The following is a 23840-nucleotide window of genomic DNA, read 5'->3' on the forward strand; positions in this document are numbered from 1 at the left end:
TTTGTTTCGTGTATTTAACCTGAATTTAGTCCTTGCTTCTGCATCGTCATCATTTTTCCACTTACAAATTGCCGTTCAGTGTTCTATAGCTTAATAATCACAAATAAAGGAAGTATTTTAGTGTCAATGCTATCCAGCAAAGGTGCGTAAACCTACAATCGGGACAGTTTAAAGAACGTGCGCGGAGCAGCAAATGGGTGTAAGCAAACATTTTCTTCCAATTAACCTTGGCAAAAGGAAACAAAAACACAGCTTCTTAATCATTTTCACGCACACACATACACGCACACGTACACATACTAAAGGTACGATAATATAATGATGTACGGGGACATTGTAATATAAAAGTAATCGTTCACTTACAACACACTCATCGTGTTGTGCCGTAAACGATCGCAACACAACAAAAGTGCGAGAAATAGAAAAAGGAGATGGAGCTCAATACTAATTTGCCTATTTGCTCGCTCCGTTGAAATGTAGGTGTGCATGTGTATGTGTGCGCAAAAATGTTTTTTTTCCGCTAATTATGCTTATCCCTGCTTGCTAATGCTCTCCTAATAATGGTATGTACAGAGTGAAGCTTACCAGACAGTACGGTGTTGTGTGTATGTGTTGTGCTTTTAGTAGTTGTGCACCGCCAGCCTGGAGTATGTGGCCACTTTCCTTCCTCCCTTCCACTAAACTGCTGCCTATTCGTACAAACGTTTTCGTATTATTCGCAAAACACCCAAATTTCTTCCAACACTTTAAAGAAGGATCCGCTTATCCGGTCTTGAACAACTTGTATCCCCCGTCTTGGTGGTTTTCGTAAAGAACACTAGTCATGTAAAAGGATTTCTTACGCTCGCTTTCTATTTTACCTACCGAATAATCACAAAAGGGTAGATATTTCATTCTAAGAAATTAAATTAACACTACGAGAGAAGAAGAATGACTGTGAAGTGGGGAGTTTTAAAAACGGCGGGAAGGCAAAAACACAAACCTAGTGCGCAGCTTCACCTTCGCCACGTGTCCAATATGGTTGCCTCTGCCAAAATGTACATTCGGTTTTTTTTTTCATTCTTTGCAGCTGTACCTCCGCTTGACGGAATATTTTTACGCGTCGTTTGGCAGTAGTAGTAGTAGTAGTAGTAATCAATCGTATCAGATTAGAAAGAATTATATGGCTTAGTATAGTACGCGCACCGCGTAGAAATTTCCAACCTGGCTGAGTTGACTGTCTCGAGCTCTCTATTTCTAGCACTTCGCCTTTCTTCCCGTCCTGCTTAGCTTTCAGCCCTGTCTCTTCAGTACATATTGTATTACGAGATGGTTTTAAATACTAAAAACGAAGGTTTTTTTTTGTTTTATCTGAGCGCACACACTAAACTACCGTGAGCAAACTTTGTTTTTCGTGTTTTTCATTGTGCGCTTTGTTTCGTGTGCGCTAGTGTTGCTTATCGTTTCCTCAATTCTACTACAGGGCAAAACACGAGTGTGTCGAGCATTGGAAGCCACCTTCTGGAGGTGCGGCATGAGATGTTGTGCTGAGAAGTTCTGCCGGTCTGCACAAATCACAAATCGAGTGTTTACATGTTGTACGCAACGTAGATGGGATCGAGCTGATCGGCGAGGAAACCATCCCGCAGATGCATCCGCTGTTTCTCTCCGCGACTATTGATTGGTACAACGCCTGCGAGAAAACAATTGCAAATATTATTAACATCTTAAGAAGAACTTACTGAATTAAAAATTATCTACACTACATACCGGGATCGACGACAACGACAACACCGACAATTAGCTGATGCTCCTCCAGTACAGTGTTTGTCACGAGCGGTACCAGATCGAGCGCTTCCGATTCGTTTCCATCCAGCTCGACCACCACCACCAGCAGGTTGGTCCAGGTGAAGACCGCACACTCGGCAATCTTCTTGTGGCAGCGCAGTACCGAATTCTCGATATCGATCGGATGGTAGTTCATGCCGCGCAGCGTAATCACCTCATCCAGTGCGCCGACCACGTACACGGCATCGTGCAGTTCCTGCTCGTTGCCAGCCACGACTGCGGTCGTCGGGTTGCCTGCATTCGAACTGGTCGTTGAATTTAATGTGTTGTGACCCTGCGAAAGGAACGACATTGATGAGTTATGGTGGCTCAAAAGCAAACAAACGCATTACACACTACCTGTGAGTGAATTGATTCGGTATCCGAATCGCGACTAGCTATGCTCGGTGTGGTTTCGTCCAATATCGAGCCGGCCTGGGAACACTCGGTGCGCCGCAGGAACCCAAGGTAACCGGTACGGGCCCACGTATCGTTGGTCGAGCAGCCCGTCACCAGTTTGGCGTTGAAATGATCATTGTAATCGGTTTCGTCACCGTAGATCGTGAAATATCCGTTGGAGTTGTGCGGTGATTGGACCTAAATTGGGAGAGGGTGACAATAAGTTTGAATCGTTTAATAAAAATTCAATAATTGGTTTTCGAGTTCAAGTGGCAAAGTTGGTAGCCATTTCCGAAGTCATATTGAAAACTCATCGAGAATAGTGAATAAATTTTAGCTTCTCCCTTTACACATGCCACTTAGTCTCGCAAAATTAACGAAATCCCTGCTTTACCCCTTGAACTCAAACAATTTCAACAATTTAACAAAAAAAAACTCAACAACTTACCCAAATCTCTCCCAGATGGGAATCGCCACACTGTCCCTTCGAGTCAGGATTGGCAATGATAACCTTCACGCCCGGCAACAGTTTGCCCGACTCTACCAAGCACAGCGAGTTCGGGGCACCACGTTCTACCAGCGCTACCCGATTGTTGCGCAGTGCCCGCAGATCCACGTACACCTGAGCACTTTCGGCCGAGCTGGCACCCTGCACACAGATCGCCGGATTGACGCGGCACCCGAACGAGGTCGATACGCAGCGCGTATTCAACCCGAGCGCCTGGAACAGCTTGCAGAACTGTTGCGTCAGTTGTACGCGTGGACGTTCCTCCGCCACGACCACGCAGGTTCGCACGCAGCCCAGATTAATGTTGCGCTGTTTCAGTGCCTGGATCGAGTTGCTGAGCGCTTTGGTGCACAGTTCAATTACGCCGTACGAGCAGAACGTATCCCGTACGCGGTACTGGGACAGCGTGCTCAGCCAGAGACTAGGATTGGCTTCCACCTGGGGATGGATAGAACAGAACTCATTAAACAACGCTTTTTGCGGCAAGCTGAGCAGATCGTTGAGCGATCGTAGGACACTACGTACCTCGTACGGTGCAATCAGTATCGAGTGATGACCACTGTAGACACTGATCAATGTCCACATCGAGAAGCCAAGGCCACAGTACGGATCAAGACAGAGTGCTACGTGACGACTAGGGTATAGCTCGCAGGCAAGCTTCAGACTGGCACAGAGACTCGAAAGGGAACTGTTGTTTGTTGTACAAGAAGCAAACGATGCCATTGATTATTATAGATGTTTCTCTCGGTTACTGACTTATTGAGATGACATGGCAAAGTTCGAACCAATGCTGGATTCTTTTCAAGTTGAACGGGAATTTGTTCTGAGATCTTGTGAGATTTGTCCACCTTTCTGAAGCTTTTGCAAGATGAATCGGTTCTGTACAACGCATTCTCAACTCCCAGAAGAGGTAATGACAGAATCAAACACATTTTGAGCTATATCCATAAAGAGGGAGAGACTCCCCATTACCCCCATCAACTTGAGAAGTATCCAGAAATTGCTCCAATAGACATCAGCTTGAACTCGATCAGATGGAATGAAACAAACAGACAGATAACTAACCGATGCGTGATGATAACGCCACTTAGCCGACCGCAGGTGGACACACTGAAGTCTAGATAGGCCGTTGAATCGAGTGTACTGTTAGCGATTGCTGTAACGAAACGAGAAACATATCAGGAAGGGTTTCTAAAAGTCTCTTTCAAAAATCCAAATCCAAAGATATTCTGAATGATTATTTGACTTGAGTTGAAGATTTATTAATCTTCAGGAGATCTTGGAGAACGGATGAAGATTCAGTTGAATAACTCTTCTTAAAAGATTAATTAAGGACCGAACTATTCCTTACCGGCCAGCTTCCGTTTCGGGTTGTCCTCGATGTCCAGTATGGTTGGCCAGCTCTTTGGATCGATGGATGTGGCCGCTTCGCGCGACTTTAGCAGCTTGATGATGCTCTGTATCGACAGGATGATGCCACTCTTGGACACGTCCACGATCATCCGCACGGTGGGCAGTGTGGTGATGAGATTTTGCGGATGCGGTGGCCGGATGGTGACCGGCACGGCGCCCAAATACAGACAGCCGTAGAACGCACAGATCAGATCCAGCCCGGGCGGGAAGATAAGCGCCACATGGTCGCCCGGGTTTACCTTGCCCCGTTCCTGCAGCAGGGCGGCAATCTTTTCCGCCCGCTTGTGCAGCTCGGAGCAGGTGAGCGTTTTCGCGACGGCACCCTTCGCGTTGAGCAACGTGTACAGGACGTGATCGGGCGATGAGTTGGCGCGCCATCGCAACACGCCAGTAATAAGCTGATGCTAAAAGGTGAAGATGGTGAAGGGAAGGTGAGTGTAATGTAGGTGAGCGAACGGTATACGAGCCCCCGCCTCAGGGGCCCCGTCCATCCACCCTGGCCCATCCATAGTACGACCGCAGACCTACCTTACGTTCGTTATCGTCGGCCAGACCGATATCGCGGCCCTGGGCAGAGGCAAGCCTGTTACCCTGCACCAGGTTACCGACCATTACCGAAGCCGGACCAACGGAGGCATCTGCACCGCCGCCGCCAGCCGTACCCGTACCACCGGTACCAACCGGGCCCGTAACAAGTCCACCAACGCCGCCAATGTTCGTGGCAGAGGATGACGATGACGTTCCGGAAATTTGAAGTTGTTGGATAGAGCCTGATTTTAGTTGTGTGCCAGATATTGTTTTTTTCGTTTGTCGTTGGTTTTTTTTTTGCGATGAGATGAAGTGATTTTTTTCCCCGGGTCGACAAGGACACCGGTCAACAATTTATGATCCCGAGCACCCGTGTGGTAAGTGTTTGAGGGTGTATCGTGGTGATGCAGGGATGTTTTGTGTGGAGTTTGCAGTGCGTAACAATTGTTGTCCAGTTGCGATGGGTGTGTTTGTTGTGTACGATTTGTATAAACAAAAGTGTGTGTATGGTGATGAAGGTGTAAGTGTGTTGTGGAACACGCATACAACGAGTTTCGTAATAAACGTACGCAACAACCAAAAACACAATATCATTGTAATTCGTATTTTTGTGTGATTTCGTTGCGAGAATGTTGGCGTACAGTTCACAGCATCATATTATTCAAACAATACGCAAATGATGGTGTAATTAAACGTGATATGTACATTTGTGGGTATGGTGAATAAGCGTATATGTAATGTAGGACGAATAATGTTGAGATGGTTGATAGTTGAAAATGATGACGGCAAATCGGTTTAGTGATTAAACGTTAGAATAATTGCAGCACAGGAATTGCGACAACAATCGACACAACGCAGCCGACAAGACACACCCGTGTTGGGTTTTGTGTACCACCACCCCGCAAAACCATTAGAAGAGTGTTGTTTGTTTGTTTTGTTCGTATTGTGTGGGGTTAGTTCCAATAGAACGCGATTAGCAAACGAAAAGCGTTGCGAATTATTATTATGAAAAAAAGGAAACCAAACCATCAAATGCCAAACACACACAATTAGTGTACGCAGCAGCATATGGGTGAGCGGTAAATCGGTTGAAGATGTTTTATATTCCAGCAAAGAGGTCAGAAATCCCATCACATTGCGGTACGATTAGTAAAATTATTGCACATTATCGGCAAATACGGTTACGGCGTTTTGAATGCATTAGTTTTGGTTGTTTTTTGTTTTTAGATTCATTATTTTGTTTGTGAGGAGCAGAGCAGCATTTTGAAAAGAAAATTAAGAAAGAGAGAAGAGAGAGAGAGAGAAAATGATATTAATTTTGAGGAAATGAAAACCATACGAAATCAATCGCAACCAACGGATTATGAAATTAACTAGTACACACGCCAATTCATTTGTGGAGCAAGGGGAATGGATCTTTGATCGTGGGGGAAAGGGGGGGGGGGGGGGGGGGGGGGTTGTGGGGTTTTAGGTAAAGGCAGTTCCGGGAGGTAATGATTACATAGTAGAGGCCAAAACCAGATGCGATCAGAAATGTGATTGGAAGGGGGGGGTTGGGGGTTTGGTTGAAATTTGTGTCAATGCTAGCAAATCCATCGAAACATGTTTGTTCGTTGCAACACAGCGAAACGTTCGGTAGTGGTGACATTTAAGTTTGCAGAAAAAAAAGAGCACGATCTAGAAATAAGTCACTTGCCGCCTACAAATGTTACATCGGTGATGTTCTACGTGAAGTTATTATGGTCTACGGTTCTAGCTGTTCTAGATGGTGCATGCATAACTTAAAATTGTTAAACGTCCCGCCACCGACCGGTTTTGTGACTTATTTCTAAATTCTACAAAAAAAAAAACGAATGAAAACGTTATGTGAATGAGTAATGCAAACAGTCCAAACTAATACATAAATGCAATTATTCTGCTATGTTTCGTAATAATTCGAGCAACGAAGCAAATAAAAATATGTTCGACTCTTAACTCAATTCGTGGCGTTTTTGGTTATGGTGTTTGATTTAAGGATATTATAAAATATTCTAATGTTTGCAAATGCGCAAATTGAAGACAAACTCATTAAAAAAATCTGCATATGCTGAGTAGAACATAATAGATTCGACATACTTTTATATTATGCAATCTGTGCAGATGTATGCGCGTGGTGAGACCAATGAGAAATAATGTACTATGAGCCAAAAAACGCCACTCATTAAATTGAAGATTCCATATTTCATATGTTTGGCACTTTGTTAGGTTGGTTATATGTCAATCGTGTTAAAATAAGTTCTTTTGTGATGTTTGATGATTTTTTGTCATAAAACTCAAATACTGTGCAAATGTCGATGCAATGTGCTCTACGTTAATGCGCAAAAAGGATCCAAAGAATGTGATAAGAAATTAAAATTAACGAAACATCGCTTAAACACACACGAATCAAGCATATACGTTCGCACATCAAACACTTAAGTGCTTTGAGTGAGTTGAAAGCTTCATAACATTGTAATACACCGATCAACGATCGGTGGAACTCACACGCACTGACGCACATATATAAACAGATACACTCAATGATATGTGATGGGATTGCAAGGTGCAGAGAAAGGGAGTGTGTCAAGATAATCCTGCTTTACGCATGGTCCATCGTACATACCGTGGTGAATTTCGCGTGGTTTTGGAAGATTGGTTACGCAGGTGTGTGGACACATGAGCACATTCGCCGGATGTAGCGAACCCTCGAGGAACCGTCGACGTGCTTCGGTCAGATGGATACCACCCAGCGGCGTTTTCGGCAGATGATTCGGTGGTACGAGCGCCAAGCAGTAGATGCCAACCTGATGGATGGAATCGACCGCTTGAAGCACCCGAGACATCCACTGGAATGATTCTTCCTCCGAGCAGTCTGGTCGCTGTTCGGCAATCACACACACGCGCTCGTCGCGCAGCACCTTAATGCTGAAGACGGCGATACGGCCACGATAGATAAAGCGCATCGGTTCGACGGCCAGCACCGTCGCGATAATGTCGTCCGAGTTATGTTTTCGCCCGGTGACGGTCATTAGGCCGTCCCGCGAACCACATACAAACACAAGTCCACCCGGACCGAGGAACCCGAGCAAACCACTGCGCACGTAAACTTCATCGCCGATCGGTTTGCCAGGAATTGTTTCGCCATCTTTCGTGACGGGTGCTTCAATAAGTGGTTGAACCTGTAAGCAGGATTGAGAACGATTGGTATTTGCAACAACAAAAATCCACTGTACGCATATTGTTTTATAAGATGTATACCTTGAAGGTGGAATTTGTCATTCCTTCCAAACCATAGTACGCCGTACCGCTTGAACCAGAAGTTACGCAAATTTCACCAACTTGATCCGTTTTGCACAGAACCGGTGAACCTTCAGCATTAACCACAACCATCGTAGCTGTAACAATAAATATTGTATGTTAGAAAAAAACATCTTCAAATTACGTGCTATCTCCCTAGTCCATTGGAACGTACCACTCGGCATAACCTGACCACAGTCCTGTAACGTGAGCGATGTAAGTGAATCTTCACTATCAACCCGTACCACACCATGGGACAGTGCAGACATCGATAGAACGCCACGTCCAGTGGCCGACTGATTGTATCCGCCGGCAGCCGACCGTCCTGGTCGGCGAAGCGACACCGTAAACACTTCCGAGCTGCTCGCACACGGACATATTGCGTCCGGTCGGAGACCCTTCGACTGGAACACGCTCAGGAACTGATCGCAGCTGGACAATGACCAAGGATTGGCACCGTCTGCTACCAGCAGCATCCGCAGTGATGATAGCGAAATTTCCTTGTGATCCTTCGTTGCCAACAGACCCCAGTGTAGATCGCGACTCTTCACCAGACAGCACGAGGCTCTGTACTTTGTGATGAGCTGCATCCAGGAGGACGGTCGCAACTTCATCAGCGCGTACGGTATGAACAGCACATGCATACCGTTCAACACCGACGTGAGAATGCTGTGCCACAGACCGACCTCGCGCTTAAAATCCAGCACACACACGATCGTTTCCCCCTCGGTGTAGTGGCAGGCCATCGTTAGCGCCCGGCAATGGTTGATCATTGCTTGGCGCGTTACCGTAACGCCCATAACGCTACCCTCCTTGTCCGTCGTGTACTCAATGTACGCGTTCGAGTCCTCGCTGATGCGGTTGTTGTTAGTGTTGAAATCTTTCGGCACCTTCGGCAAATGCTCCGTCACGAACCAGTGCAACCGGGGCCAGCCTTTCAGCTTGGCCACCTCACCGGTGGATGACTTCGGCAGACCCTTCAGGCAGGCTTCCGAGGTGAGTGCGACGTGCACACCGCACGAGCTGAGCAAAAATCCAACCTGCTGCGGCGGTGAGTCCGAGCTCGAGAGTGGCAGTTCGATCGGGAGTGGAACGAGCCCACGGAACATACAACCGTACCAGGCGGTTAGGAAGCTGCAAAAGAGATAGTGACTCGATTAGTGAGCTGAAGCTGCATAAAGAATCCGCTGCCTGTACTTACTTCAGTGGGTCACTGTTCGGGTAGACCAGGGCGACACGATCGCCCGGTTTGAGAGATACCTGTTCCGGTCCCTTGCTGAAGACCTTCGTCGAGAGAGCGTATGCAATTTTTTGCGCACGAGATAGCAACTTGCCATAGGTAAGCGTTGTCGTCATTTTCCCGTTCGGGTCCAGCACCGTCGCCATCGGTGCCTTGAACGAGCTCGTACCGTACCGTTGCAGGGCAGCTTCGAGCGTACGCGGCAAACCCGACGGCACGATCAGCTGCTCGCCCTGCACCGGTGTCATCACGCTGCCCTCCGGTTTCGGTGCATTTGGATCCTTCGGATTGGCGGCAATTTCTAGCTCAATATCATTGTCCTCGTAAAACTCGGGCAGCGGGCGCCGCTTCGGACGCTTCAGTGTGTTCAGCAGCTGCTGAATCTTCGCCGACACCTTCCACCGGCCGGCAGTGCTCGTATCGCCCGGTTCCTGGTTCGCCAGATTCACGTAACGCGTCACACGATCCGCACCACGCCGCGTGTTGGCACTGAACTGCGTAATGTCCGGTGCGGCGTACGGTGTACGCTGGTGTGGTTGGAAATCGTTCAGATCCGTAATGTCGTAGCTTGACGGTTTGTTCTGGTACTGGTGGTTCCGGTGCACGGCCGGCGGCGAACCGGCACTCGACGTATCGGACAGGGTCGCGTGCTGCGTGTTCGCCGGCTGCGTTGGAATCGTTTGGGGCGGCCGCCGGTCCAGGTGGGTTTGCTGCTGCCCACCGTGCTGGGACGATTGCTTTTGCGGTGGCTGCGGCAGTGGTTGGGGCTGCGAATGGTGATGGTCCCGGGACGAGGGCAGCTTCATCGGTTCCCGCGTGAGTATGTGATCACGGGGCAGATTGTAGTTGTCCCGGTCCGGTGTGGATATTCTACCCAGCATACCTTCCTCCGGTATGGATTCATCTTCCGTACTGGAGTCTAAAACGAGATCACATTGGTGAGCAAGAACACAATACGATTAGAGCCCGCAAAGATAGTGTATCATTTAACAACGAGAAGTAAACACGTCTAAAGCAGGCATTTTAAAAGATCTTCCGATCACTTCTATCGCTGTTGGCATTGATGTAATGGTAATGTTCCAAATTACAAATTAAAGGACCAAATTTTATTGTCTACATTTAGGCGCAAAACCGAACTATGGAACGAAAAAGTAAACCATTCGATTTAACAAAAGCTGTGACTCAATTGGCTCTATAACTGTAATGCGGGGAAACAGATTCAACATTTTACAATAGACGATCGTGATGATCAGTGACAAAACCGGAGCTAACAATGAATTTTGGGTAGGAAACTATGTAAAGTATCCACTGTGTGTACGTATGTAACCGCAGGTTCGTGCAATGGATGGGCCAATTAAGCGTGAATGAACATATTTGATTGAAGCAGTTCACCAAACGTTGGTGCGATTTGCCGTGGTATGGTATCGCCCTAACGAGGAAGCGTTGTTGCCTGTGCCTGTGACTGATAATGTAGTGTATGTATTCCGTAGTTGGCCGGGAGCATTTACCTGAATCGTCATGATCGCGCTCAGGACTGCGGTTAAGCACCGAGCTTCGTTTGGATGGCATTGGCAAGCTAGGTTTGGGGCGATTTTTTAGTGCAGCTAATGCTTGCTGTACCGCTTCCTGGCGTACTTCTGTGTGTATGATTGAAGATGGAATCCAGTATCGGTATGCGGTACGCGTGAGCGTGTTTGTGTGTGTTTGTGTGTAGTGTGTCAAGTCCGCATATGATTGTGTCCGCATTGTGGTGATACGGGTTTTTTGTTGGTTGAATACACAGCCGGTACGTAGCGTGTATTTAGGCGCAATTGAAATCCGATGATAAGCAGCGATGATGAGTTGCAAGGCGATGATGAAGAGAGATGATGGCGATCATGATGATAGTGATGATGACGGGGGCCACAATACGATTTGCACGTACACGAACGGGATGCAGCATAACAAAGAGCAGGAATGGGAGAGAGAGAGATAAAAAGAGCAAACAAAAAGGGAAACGATGTAAAAAATGAAATTCAACCATTCGGCAAACGTTTGTTCCGGGACATAATGTGGAGGGATGTATTATTTTTGCCAGGTGAAACCGAAGTCTTATTGCTCTGAGTTATGTGTAGTTTCAAGATTGACATATCTGATGAAAGGGGTTGTCACTATCGCATCTGCCACCCAACATCTTCCAGATGTTCGCGTGTCTTTCATTCGAACTTCAGCACCTCAGAGATCTGACAAGGGTGATTGAGCAACCGACGATCAAAATGATGAGAAAGGTAAGCCACAACAAGATCACCAAAAAAGATTCTAGATGAAGATGTCTTTACTGCAGCAATCTTCTTAGTATGTTTAGGGGTACTCCAACTAGCATAGGAGCGGAAATTAATGGATTTTGTCTTCATTTTCATCATTTTGACATCACAATTTTGGGAGATTTTCTTGATCTGTCATTCCTAGCTCGTTACTTTTAATTTATCCGTAGTTGGACAAGCGATCCAGTGGCCTTAAGATCTGTTCCGCTCACTTCAGTACCACCAGGTAATTGTGTGTGCGAAAATGTGCGTAGACATTAGACAGTTGAGTTATACTGTAGAACAATCCCTTACGATCGCGAATGACGTGGGATAAGCAAAATGTCTACTTAAGAGTGACTACAACAGACAGACCCTTTTGGATGATGTTTTAATCCAAAAATGTACATGATGAGTTACGGACATCAGCAACTATCAGAGCCCACCAAAAAGATCTTGGACACTTAAAAATTAAAAATGATTTTTAGTTTTGTTTATAAATTACCCTGCTCAAACTATCTGACATGCTACTGCTAATGCTAGGCCAGCTGTTGTTGAGGTTACATCCCATGTAGGGATACTGGCGGAACCTGTTTCACACATCCGAGGTGCAATACAATTCACGTGTATATTGTCTTTCCATTGCTTTCAGTTTGCTAATCACCTTTGCAAAGAATGTTTTAATACTTTTGCGTAGGTTTCCGTAAAATGTTAGAACACTAAGATGAGGCAGGGTCCTAATACATCAGGTGACTTCACCCACGCTTTGGGCACATTAGTTCAGCGGTAGTTCAGCTGGTACGCCGATGAACTTGATCGTCTTGATCGTCAGTTGTCAATCAATCCCAGGACACGTAACTCGAACGACGAAGGGTACCAACACACGATGAAGGAGATGCTGTTAGTAGCGTTGTGGTGAAAGACGCTTGAGGGAAGGTTCGATCAACGCGCCCGTCTCTGACATACGGATCATTGGCGTTCGTTCGCTTTTCCGGTGTTGGATCTGTTCGTTCGAACGTGTTTAGCCTCTAAGCAACCCCGCGCTACCCACATATCGCGCCGTCCAAGTTGAACGACTTCAATCCCCGTTGAGGAATGGATTAAATGAGATCTAAACGACTAATATTGGCTACAAAAACAAAAAAAGAAAACGTACGCTTCCACTCAACTTTCATGCATCTAACGTTGTGTACTAAGGTAGCAAACAAAAAAAAAGATACGTAACATGCAAAACGAATTGAACCATTTACAAACTGCACCGAGCGTCATAAACATGCACAATTTCTCCTAAGCGTATGCTTCGCTTTTTGTGTTTTGTTGGCAGTGTGGTGCACTCATTAGCGAATAATTGAGGTGGAATCAGATCTTCCATGCGATCGTGAAGGTGCGGCCACTAACACACGCCATGTTGGTGTAAATTGTGGAGATTCTTGACCAATAACGCCCGCAAACAGCGTCTCGACGGGAAATTTTGGCTATCGGTTTGTTAGGGAGCGTGTTGCTGCAATAAAGCCGCTTCGTACGGTGTACTATCAATGGAACGTAGGAGTCGAGTTGAAACAAGCACTTTTTGTGAGACGATTTAAAGCCCACGTTCCAGAGGTCTCGAGCCCGCAGTCCACGTCATCGACGTAACATACGCAGCCGGCTAAATAGCTAACAAGCATACGAAACATAACATTAACGATGGTGTAGCACCCTTTCGGGGGCTTTGCCATCGGCATGGTGTAGAGGTAGAGTGCACGGAGTTTGATGCCTTTCGAAAAGGTAATAAAAATTATAGATCACACCTCGAAGCTAACAACACGCACAGGCACTACCTCGTTACTCGTGGAGTGCTGCCGTGTGAACAATCGTTTCCAATCGATGTCAGCAAAGTGGACGAATGTTATTACAGGAATGCAGGGATCTTTGGGCAGTATCCAAAATGATACTGCACACTAAGAAGTGCTCGGGAGAGTCACCTGGGGTGAATCTGATTGAGACTTGTGGACCGGAATGAATCTTTACAACACAAGAATTACAGCAGCTCTCCGCTTTACGCTAATGTCCGGGACCGAACGCTTTGGCGTACATCGAGTTTTGGCGTAAAACGAATTTCCTTAGATCTTCAGTTTATACTTCATGTCGAAGAGTTGACATATAAACATGTATAAGAGGTCTGAAATGTCGCAATTACATTGCGTTGAACTAAGAGGAATTCGTACATTTATCTTATTTTCTTCACAAATTACTATTATTTTTTCCATTTCTTCTATTTTTTAATTGCGCTTCCAAGTTTTGAGAATTGCCGTATTGAGAATTCCTTTGATTATTTCTGAAAAGTCATTTTTTCAAAACATCGCGTACATCGAATATGGCAAACTGCGGGAATCCGCTGTACTCAGAATATCTATGATGAAGACTTCTAAGATTTATTAATCTCCAAGGATTCTTCAAGCATTGGCTGAAGATTAGTTTCAAAAGATTCATGAATATCAGAATATTTTTCACTTCTTATGAATCTTTAGTAAAGATCCTTTTTTTCTATGAATGACTCTACATTGAACATTCAAATAAACGACTCTTCTCCTAAGATTCATTAAGTACAACACTCGTTTGTTGATCTCCTTACGATCACACTATACATTAACAAAGCAAATTTAATTATCAAAAAATGGCTGTTAGTGGGATTGGATTTGTTAATAGTTTATTAAGAAGAGTAGAAAAACAGAATAGACGGTACGGTGAATAGAGACCGTAAAAGAGACCACACCAAACTCCAAACAGAAACAGATAGCTTGCGAGTGAGTGAATTTTGAGGCTGGGATTCAAGGAGGCACGTTGTCCTGCACATTCACCGCAGCACGACGGATATTGCGGATTTGTGGGGGCATAGGGATGCATAACGGTCGGATGCAATAATTTACCACTGGTGTAGCGACTCTCGTGCCGTCCGATTCTTCTATTATTTCTACTATTCTTGCCATCGGCCGCCCCACCATTCGACGGATTATTACTTGTCCGATCCGTTTCGGGATCTGGCGGTGGCGGTACTGCGGCCACCGACGGCTCTGGGTACGCTTTCGGGCGCATTATCACAGCGGAGTCCGGTGCGGCAGCGGTCGGCGGCTGCGGGGCGATGCGCATCGCCTTGAACAGTGCATCGGCGGCGGCCGCAACCAGTGCGCTCGAGTACAGTCCGGGTTGTTGCGGTGGTGCGTGCTGCGATCCACCCAACGATGGCACAACTTTGGTGGTTGCGGACGTCTGTTGTTGCTGATCCTTGGTGGCGTGCTCGGGGGGGATGCTAATACCCCCCATTCCACCACCACCACCACCACCCGAGGATGTGGAACCGGACGATGGCGTTGCGGTGAGCAGTGCGTGCCGCTGACGGAGAAGATGCTGGTGCTGATGCACCGGAATGCCCGAGCTGGGGGCAATCGCGGGCCGCAGCAGTTCTTCCGGCTGCAGCACATCGGGACGTCCCGTTGCTATGATGGTGCGACGGTGCCAAAGCGTGGATGGGCGTGCAATAGAGGTGCGTATGTGTGGTCCCGTTTAAGATGAAGACGATACAGGGTGGACATTGTGTGTGCGCGCGCGCGTTCGGTGCAGTGTGATTGTAGTTTTGTTTTGTCGGCATTTTTAAGTATAATCCAACCGAAAAAGCATTTAGATAGATAGTTTGATGTACAAAACGCAACAAAACACAAGTGACAAATGGAACACCACACAGCGCATGCACGACAGTTTAACCAGAAGAGAAAAGAAACGAAAATATGAAAGAAAACAAAACACACGTTAGAATAAAACAAACTTAACAAAATCATACAGTGTCTGTAAATAAATTTATGATTGATGTTTTACAAATATCTCCAAGGATTTGTCTTAAGTTATTTCATATAAGAATACGCATGCTTTACAACTACATCCATTAGGCTCTACGTAACATAAATATTAGGAGAGAAAATAAAAATAAACCATCCCTAACTACTATACGAAATAAATGTAAATTTATTCTACCATGCTTGCCTTGCGCCACCACTGCACGGGTAGGGTGAACAAATGAGTCGCATCAATCAACAGAAGTAATGTGCCAATGAAACCCCTACGCGGACCGACTAAAAAAAATCAATGCTGGTGAACTCCACCAAACATGGTCACAATTAGTGCTAATGATTTATGCGCTAAAGCCACAAAAGTCTTTAAACGATCACGAAATATAACTTAAAAAAAAAACGATGTTTTGGTGGGATTTAACCTTGGCTTTTGGAGAGTTCTCGGTAGGATGCATCCCACAAAAATGTTCCCCATTCGGGGAAAAAGGGCCCGTTTTGTGTTTCCTGGCATCCTTCAAGGACAATGTGGGGTGTATACAAAAAAAAAACAAGGAACATAACATCCACAACAACATGGATGTCCCAAAAACACAACAAAAAAACATTAAACCCATTTAACTGGCACATGGAAGATCATCATCATCTGCCGTGCAGTTAGTTAAGGTAGCAATTACCCGGCTAGGGCCGTGACGTATCTCGTCTATTTCGCTCCAAAAGCCCACAACAAAATTCACACAACATCAAGAGTGGGGGAAATATATACACACAGCAACCTAAATCCTCTACAGGCTCTATCATAAACGGAACTAAACATCTAACCAAAAAAAAATACGGGAATAAAACAAGCTAACTCCACTGATTTGGGGAAAAGACTTTGAAAAGAAACTCGTTAGCGTGCGGCTACCCTCTGAATAATGTGCTGAGAGTGGTGGCGCGGATCATCCCCAAACTATCTACTCTCGGCAAACATTCGATTAGTTTTGTCTGTGTGTCAAAAGCGGTTTGGAAGTGGTGGAGCCGCAGATCGAATCAAAGACCATTCCGAGGTACGATTTGTGATGAAGATTTGGTTTTGGATCTTTAAGTGGGATCTCCCCCCCCTTTTACTAACGGGATGGATTCTGTAGCTCCGTTAGGGGTTTTGATGCGGATAGTTAAACGAGCATTATGACACACGGTCTAACGTGATCGGGCTATGGTGATCGTACAGTGAGGGAGAGAGATAGAGCTGGGAAAGCTGGCAAATTAAGCGGAACTTGCGGATAACTTTGGGTACATTGCGGTACCCGCTACAGGGAGACTAAGACGCGTCTAGGTGGTTGCAATACGAGGCTGCAGTAGCAGAGATCAAGCGGTCCTAGCTGACCGTGTTTAAAAAAAACTACGCGTGTAGCATACTGTATACGTTCTCTAACCTGAGTGATAGCGCTTCTCGTTGTGCGTTACTTTGCGTTGCGTACTGCGACGCGTGCGATTCTGTTGCAGTTGCTGCTGCTCCCGTTGCTGGTGCGATGAGGAATGATGATGCCCACCACCACTGCCACTGCCGGTACGATCATTTCTATCTCTACTACCACCACCACCGCCACCCCCACCTCCTCCTCCTCCGCCACTGCCCGAGGAGGCAAAGATGTTCTGCTTCTGTTGCGATGCTGGATGATGAAGATGCGACTGGATGTCATTGACGTACCCGGGGTTATTTCCACCCCCGCTGCCGCCTACACCTCCTCCTCCTCCACCACCACCACCAGCGCCACTGCCTATAGTTAGAAGTTAGTAATAAAGATGAAACAAGCACACATACACTCGCACACACATACACACACACACACACACACACACACACACGTATAGATATATACACCCAACACCACTAATACTTTCCCACGACACAGAAATCTACAATCGGTGCATCCTAAATGCACGGTTCGCCTACAAGCACTACAAGTTGACGCTAAAACCCCGCGACCGCAACATGCATTACCGCCCCCCAAAATCATCCCATCCGCGATGTTACATTCACGATGCGCGTCATTTAAGTTTTTCTTTCTTTGGTAAAATTTCAACCATAAGAAAAAAAAAACGGCTGCTCGCGAAAGGATCGACATTGGTGCCGTGTTGTCATGGACGAGCTGACGGAGGATCACTTCCGAGCAATTGTTGGCAATTTTCCACTTTCTTACACCTAATAGCGGAGCGATACGATCGGTTTAGTATGTGTTGAAAAATGAAGACTTTACGTCCAATAAAAGAGTGTTTTTTTTCTGCTGTAATAAACAACTCCACCGCAGTTGGGTCGTTTGTGCGAGTAACGAATCGTACGCTTGGGTACGAGCGAATAAAAGTGCCACCAGCGGCATGCTATGAAGGTTTAATTTTGAGGACATTACTTTCCGTTCGCTGTAACGGTTGTAAACATGCAAAAGTAATGGTATTTTTTGTAGCTGTGTGATTTATTCTATAACAACAGCAACTTTAATGTGTGATTTTCTTAAGAGAAATCGGACAGCTTTTTTTCTTTTAATTACTCCCACAGTAGCATGGTAAAGCATTTTTCCGGAAAATGTGACATTTATTTGACGCGAACTATACCTTCGATACAAACGAGCGATGATGAAACAATTTATAGCACTGTAAATCCACTACAGCAGTCCGTAAATCCGTTTGGCGTGTAACGTCCCAAGGGCTCCCAAAGCTGCGTGATAAACAAGATTGGGGGGACCTAAAACGCTAGGCGCCAAAATCAATACAAAACGCAACGCGCAACGTTTACACACACGAGCCGAGCGAAAGCCAACAAAACCCCCAAAACCGTAGCGTTGCAATTAGTCAGCATTTGCTGCTTCTGATTGTCATTTGTTCATCCCGCGAGCGCTTCTCGACCTAGGAAGGAAGTCATAAGCAACCGCGCTGCATTCATAACCGTCGTTTCCTCAATCAATGTTTGTGTTTTCAGTTTGTTTTTTTCGGTTTTTCATTATTTCTTCGGTCAAAAACCAAGTTGCGTGACTAGCTGCTCTTCCTTTTCAGCAAGAGGAAAGGGTGACGTGATCGTCACCGGTGTCTCCGGGTGCCACTTCCTCATGAAACCACACACACACACGGTGGTCGGCCGCAGATAGATGGAGCCATTAAAACACGAATCGAACTTTGGCAGCTAAATATCAACCAGAAATGAAAGGAAAGGAAGTCACTTTCGGCACCATGCAGCAACACGCGAGCTCTTCCACCATTCCGGGCCTGTTTGTCCCCATGGGTACAGTTAGTTCTGGAAGCGATCATCAATTCTAATCAATACCTCCGATGGCATTATGCTGCGAGCGTGCGACATAAGAAACAGACACGCTCTGTGGTTTTGTGGAATTTTTGTTTACACCCGCCGCATATGTGCAATACGTTCACTTTGACCTAAGACATTCAGTGACTTAAATGACAGCAGGAGAAAGGTGTGTTATGCTTATTGCACTTCGTCCTACACGTATACTGTGACTAATCACTGCAATATTTTAAGCGCCATCCATCGTACGTTGGGGTTTTCTAATGGAGGACTAGTTTTCGGACAGTACTAGCTAATAATATTACTAGTGATGTGCACAATGATTCAGAATGAAGGGATGATTTAAATCTTTCTCGGGAGTGCATTATTTCAATTCTCGAAAAAGAGTATTTGTAGCTCTTTGCTATTTAACTCATTCCCAAAGAATTAAATCATTCAAAATAATTAAGATTTGATTCTTCACAACAACCTTTAACTCACGATTTAAATCATGAGTTGAAAGCCGCAGCAAACCTCCAATCCCCCACCCCGTTGCTTATTTGAAATTATTAATATCTTGAAGAGTTAAATCATTCATTCTAATTCTATAACTCAGATTTAAATTCTCAAAAAGACACAAATTTCCCATCTCTACATATCACACTCGGCACGTTTGTTTGGTGCAGTGAAAGCTAACATTATTTACAAGGTTTTCCAAGTCAGAATTATCATTATCTAAATCATTAAACTGAATCGCAACAATGCTCTTCAAACAAACAACACAAGACTTGGATGATATTCTGACAGTGAGGGAGATGCTTAGGCATATCTGATGAGTTTTAACAAATCTTTGCACAACTTTCGCATATTTATGGGAAATTCCACTGCGAAAAAACTCACGGCAGGTGGGATTTTAAACAATTAGTTGTATTATGTTTACAGACCTCTCCATTTGTTGAAAAACCTATTTGGTGATCAGTATATGGTGCGGTAACGCGTCTAGAAACTGGATCGTAGCTCATAATACAGCATTTTAAGCTGATCCCATCAAATGCTTAACGTAACATGAAGATTCTTTTAAAGCTCTTTTGAAGAAAAAAAAACCAAACTTCAGCCGATTTGATTGGAATTATTCTGTATATACCTTACGCGGGAGGGAGAACATCTTGAGGATACAAAAGTGTGATGTTGACATTCGATTCTAACCTACGAACCCCTACATCTCCCTCCCGGGCATAAGCTCAACAATTCGGCAATGCATACGGAATTAAAACCCGATCCGTCGCCGAGCGGATTAAATGTTCAAAAGGGGCGCGCGATACCGCCACCTTAGCGTGGATCCTCCACGGACAAGTATGCTGCCGGGTGGCATTTGGCAAAACCCTATCTCGGCCTGTCGGTGAGTAATTGTTTCGCAAAACTCCGCTGTGGCGGCGCACATCCACCATAAATCAGTATTATCCCGCAAGCGGTTAAAAACTTATCGAGCACGCTGCTGTCAACACACGCTGCATTCCGCGCGGAAGGCTTCGGGAGCTGTCTGCCACGTCGTCTTCCGCATATGTCGGCACGCATCTAACGGTGGCACAAGGTGACCGTAAGGTCAGCGGCAGACGGTTAACAGCAATAGCATACAGAAACATAACATTCTTGCGACATTAAGTCATTAGTCGTCAACGCTATCTAATGGTATTAACTGCATTTTTAGACGGTGAATTCGCTACGCTGTGTGAGAAAGTGGAAAACATTGCCAACAAACATGAATGCTCGTAATGATGTTTTATAAATTTAAGTTTAAATGATTTAAGTAAAGATAAAAAAAGGTAATTTACAAAACAAGATTTGTTGCACTTCATTTCAAGTGTCACGGTAAACATCTTTCCCGTTGTTTGATTAATGGTATCACGAAAAGTCGTCGTCGTCGTTAGGAATTGCCATGTTTTGACTGCGCTAATTGACGCAATTCAAAACCTTCTCCCACACATCTACGCGTGGTTAATGCTTGAAGCTAGTAAATCATACCATCACACTGGGTGGTACGAGCTTAATATTTTGTTTTTGCGTTGTTACTTTTTGCTGTTGTGGTTATTGCGAGAGTGGACGAATGTATAGCCTCTCAGCCCAATCTAACCAATGTTAAAAGACGAGAAAACAAGCGCGATTGCCCCCGGTACGGGCGGTTACTTACCGTGCTGCACATTTTTGGACAGATATGGCTGCAAGAGTCTTGTTCGCTTCTTTTCGTATCCTTTTTGAGTGATGTCGCCTGAAAGAAGACAAAGTGTAGGAGGTGGGAACATAAATATTGGAACATATAATATTTCTGAAGTGAAAAAACAAAAGTGTATAACGTCTGTACACATTGCTCACGATCATTATAAGTTTCATGGCTATTCTTAAATGGATGAAAAGTCCTATATTCAAGGAACTCTCACGTAACCTTCCAAAATATGCAGCAAGACTCAATCAGGACCAGCGCAATTCACCTGTCTTACGATTGTTCCAAATTCTACGAACATATAATCAAACCTTTACCAACATCTGATGCGCTGAAGGTACGAATTATACTCCCCCCGAAACAGTGAGTGGTCACCTTTGCCAACTTGGAGATGCTCCATCCGGCATCCCTTTTTCATCTCAGTTAGCCGCAGGAACCTTCAAAACACATTCTCCGCAGCAGCAAATACTGCGTCACCCCCAGCTGAGCACAAGCATTAGCCCGTGGACAACATTACGCCAGGTCCATAAAGCATAGCGCTGCACAACCTATTAGCTATATTTCACTGCCGAGTGCCATCTCTTGCCACGCACAAGGCAAAAGCCCACGGGCACGGATGCAGCGCGCTGTGCGCGATGTGCGAGAAAGCGCAACTTCTCACCGGTACGTGTGCGGCAACTTGCGAAAATTGATCGAATAATGCTCCGCATGCTAATTGGAGCATTCGTTCGCGGCAAGAGAAAAAAATGGGCAGCTGGGGAACAATATCGTACCAAACCAGGCGGCCGACTTCTGATTGGAATCATCAGATCCCCCACCCGACAGTCGGATGCTTTCGAAAGTGGGCAAAGTACTGAAGGTTAGTACTTGCGTCTACCGGACCACACCATACACCATGCATGGTGAAGATTTGTTACGATTTTCCATCCCCTCACGATGGGTATTGAGCTATCAATATTGGGCATGTTGTGGGAACGATCGGTTAGTCGAACACAGCCGGGAATTTGGGGCTAACACAGGTAGTCATGTTCCGGAGTCGAAGGAAGCTGATTTCTAATTTCCACGCTAAATTTGACCACTATTTCCGTCCGCGATTTAAGCTGGTACGTCCGCGACCACCAGATGACTAGTGTACGGTTAGCCATACTGGTGCATAGCTACCTTCATGTGGCGACGTACGGAACATACTTACTCCAATTTTGATTCCACAGTCCCGCTGAAACTGGATTTGTGGACCGCTGCGGGCTGATACCTTTTGATTCGCAGCTGTTGTACTCATCTTCACGGACACCCGTTTGTGTTGGGGCAAAGCAGAGACAAACAGTAGATGAGAAGCAACGCTAAGATGCAACCTAACCGATCTACTTTCCCAAAACTGTTCATGGTCATGCGATCGAGACCAATTCTGCGGTGCGGGAGGTGAACGATAATTTGCAACTCATTGCGCCACCACCGCACCAAGACCAGAGGTTACGCGGCCAGTGACTAACGGGTGTTGTTGGTTGGTTGGTGCAACTGTTTGCGAGTGTGCGCGTACTTAAACTCCTTCCAAACTTCACCTTGCAGCGCCTGACGCCGACCGATTCAATCTTTGTTGCAGCGGTGAAGAACCTTGATTAAAGTCCACACAAATTATTAATTTCCATTGGAAGATGCTTTTTCACTCGTTCGCCATCATGCGAGGCTTGAGACAATGTTCGTTCATCGATCATCGAGCGGCTGTAGGAAGACTAGCGAAACGGTAACCTTGAAAAGGCTACAAAACACCGGTAAAAAAACTGCGATCCGTGGTCTAGCCACTGTGTTCCAACGCATCGACTAAAAACACTCGGGGAGTCTACCAGGCACTGCGCACCCATGCTCTGGGGGAACTCAATAGAGCGTTGGATGTTCTTGGAGCAGTGTAAAGCAGCAACGTCTAGGGGACGGTAATGAGCAGGTTTATGCATGGAAAGATGCCTCTTCTCGCACGGTCCCGCGTGCATGCATGAGACTGTGGCGGTTTATAACGGTTGCAAACACCAGTGTCCAGTGCCCGAGAGCTGATCGGTGTTACAACGTTGACCGACCAGACAACCGGTATCTAAACGATGCGTGGATGTTGCACCCCGTGGTGTAGCGTTCTCTCGATGCAATCGTCTCCAGCGCTGTTTGTATGGGTCATTCGAAGCATCCGACTACTTCCTCGCTGCAAACCCACGCGTGCGCTTGGCGATTCTGGTGCATTGTTTTGTCATGCGAAGGGAAATTGAGATCGCACCGTTGGCTGTTTATTGGCATTTTTAATGTTCGCTAATTGCACACCGTTTCGCAACAAACCTGCAGTTTCTCTCCCGCACTTGCACAGTCCCGCTCGGGCAGCTGATGAAGCTGTGCGTGATGATACGATGCATGGAGCAAATCGGTTTGGTGGGGCCACCCCTCGGGTGGGGATGTGAATGGGAGCGATCTCTCGTTAGAATCCGTTGGCCCAATGGTGAACGGCCATGCGCCCCCCGGTTGAAAGCAGCTCAGCTTTTCAATCGAACCCAGCTGGGAGGAGATTCGTCCATTCTTGGCCCGAACACAATTGAAGGTTATGCGCATGCTAAGAAGGGCAGTGGTGCGGACCGGTAAATGACCGTTTTGGTTGAATTTTTGCCTTAAAGTTCAAATCAGATCCCAACTCGTCTGGATACAATCTAATGAAGATGCTCCCGGTGCGGTGCAATTGTGAACGGACATGTGAAGTGTATGCGATATACATACATTATGGTAGACCGGCTAGTCTCATCATTACCACACAATTATTACTCCCCTACTTTACATTTCTAACCACCAGCGCATCAAATGAGCGCCATAGGCATTATAAGTTTACTTATTGCCAGATAACTATTATTTCCTACGCGGCTAATGAAGTTTACCTCGATTGTCGCCTTAGAGGTGGAAGTGGCGTGAGAACACCCCCCCCCCCCAAGGTAGGTCGGAAAAGAACCAAATGTACTGGCGAAAATGGATGTCTTCTTCCTCCCACCAGCAATGGTGGCGTCCATGCGTTAGGCGGCACGGTGT

At 45.9% G+C, this 23840-nt stretch overlaps 1 protein-coding gene across 1 annotated transcript in view; it reads right to left on the reverse strand.

Moving 5' to 3' along the window:
• Nucleotides 1-1568: 1568 nt before the first annotated feature.
• The window catches only part of LOC128710122 (disco-interacting protein 2), a 30806-nt gene continuing 8534 nt past the window's right edge, over nucleotides 1569-23840 (reverse strand). Inside the window, exons 2-17 of the mRNA XM_053805163.1 lie at nucleotides 20760-20837; nucleotides 16731-17075; nucleotides 14401-14967; nucleotides 10718-10846; nucleotides 9171-10128; nucleotides 8145-9103; nucleotides 7931-8067; nucleotides 7296-7851; nucleotides 4655-4764; nucleotides 4065-4530; nucleotides 3779-3869; nucleotides 3239-3401; nucleotides 2654-3151; nucleotides 2167-2403; nucleotides 1750-2101; nucleotides 1569-1672 (exon numbers count right to left, since the gene is read on the reverse strand). Coding sequence (XP_053661138.1) covers nucleotides 1569-1672; nucleotides 1750-2101; nucleotides 2167-2403; nucleotides 2654-3151; nucleotides 3239-3401; nucleotides 3779-3869; nucleotides 4065-4530; nucleotides 4655-4764; nucleotides 7296-7851; nucleotides 7931-8067; nucleotides 8145-9103; nucleotides 9171-10128; nucleotides 10718-10846; nucleotides 14401-14967; nucleotides 16731-17075; nucleotides 20760-20837 — 5750 coding nt within the window. The remainder of the gene's footprint in view (nucleotides 1673-1749; nucleotides 2102-2166; nucleotides 2404-2653; nucleotides 3152-3238; nucleotides 3402-3778; nucleotides 3870-4064; nucleotides 4531-4654; nucleotides 4765-7295; nucleotides 7852-7930; nucleotides 8068-8144; nucleotides 9104-9170; nucleotides 10129-10717; nucleotides 10847-14400; nucleotides 14968-16730; nucleotides 17076-20759; nucleotides 20838-23840) is intronic.

This window comes from Anopheles marshallii, chromosome 2, assembly GCF_943734725.1.
Source record: "Anopheles marshallii chromosome 2, idAnoMarsDA_429_01, whole genome shotgun sequence".
Classification (NCBI taxonomy): Eukaryota; Metazoa; Arthropoda; class Insecta; order Diptera; family Culicidae; genus Anopheles; species Anopheles marshallii.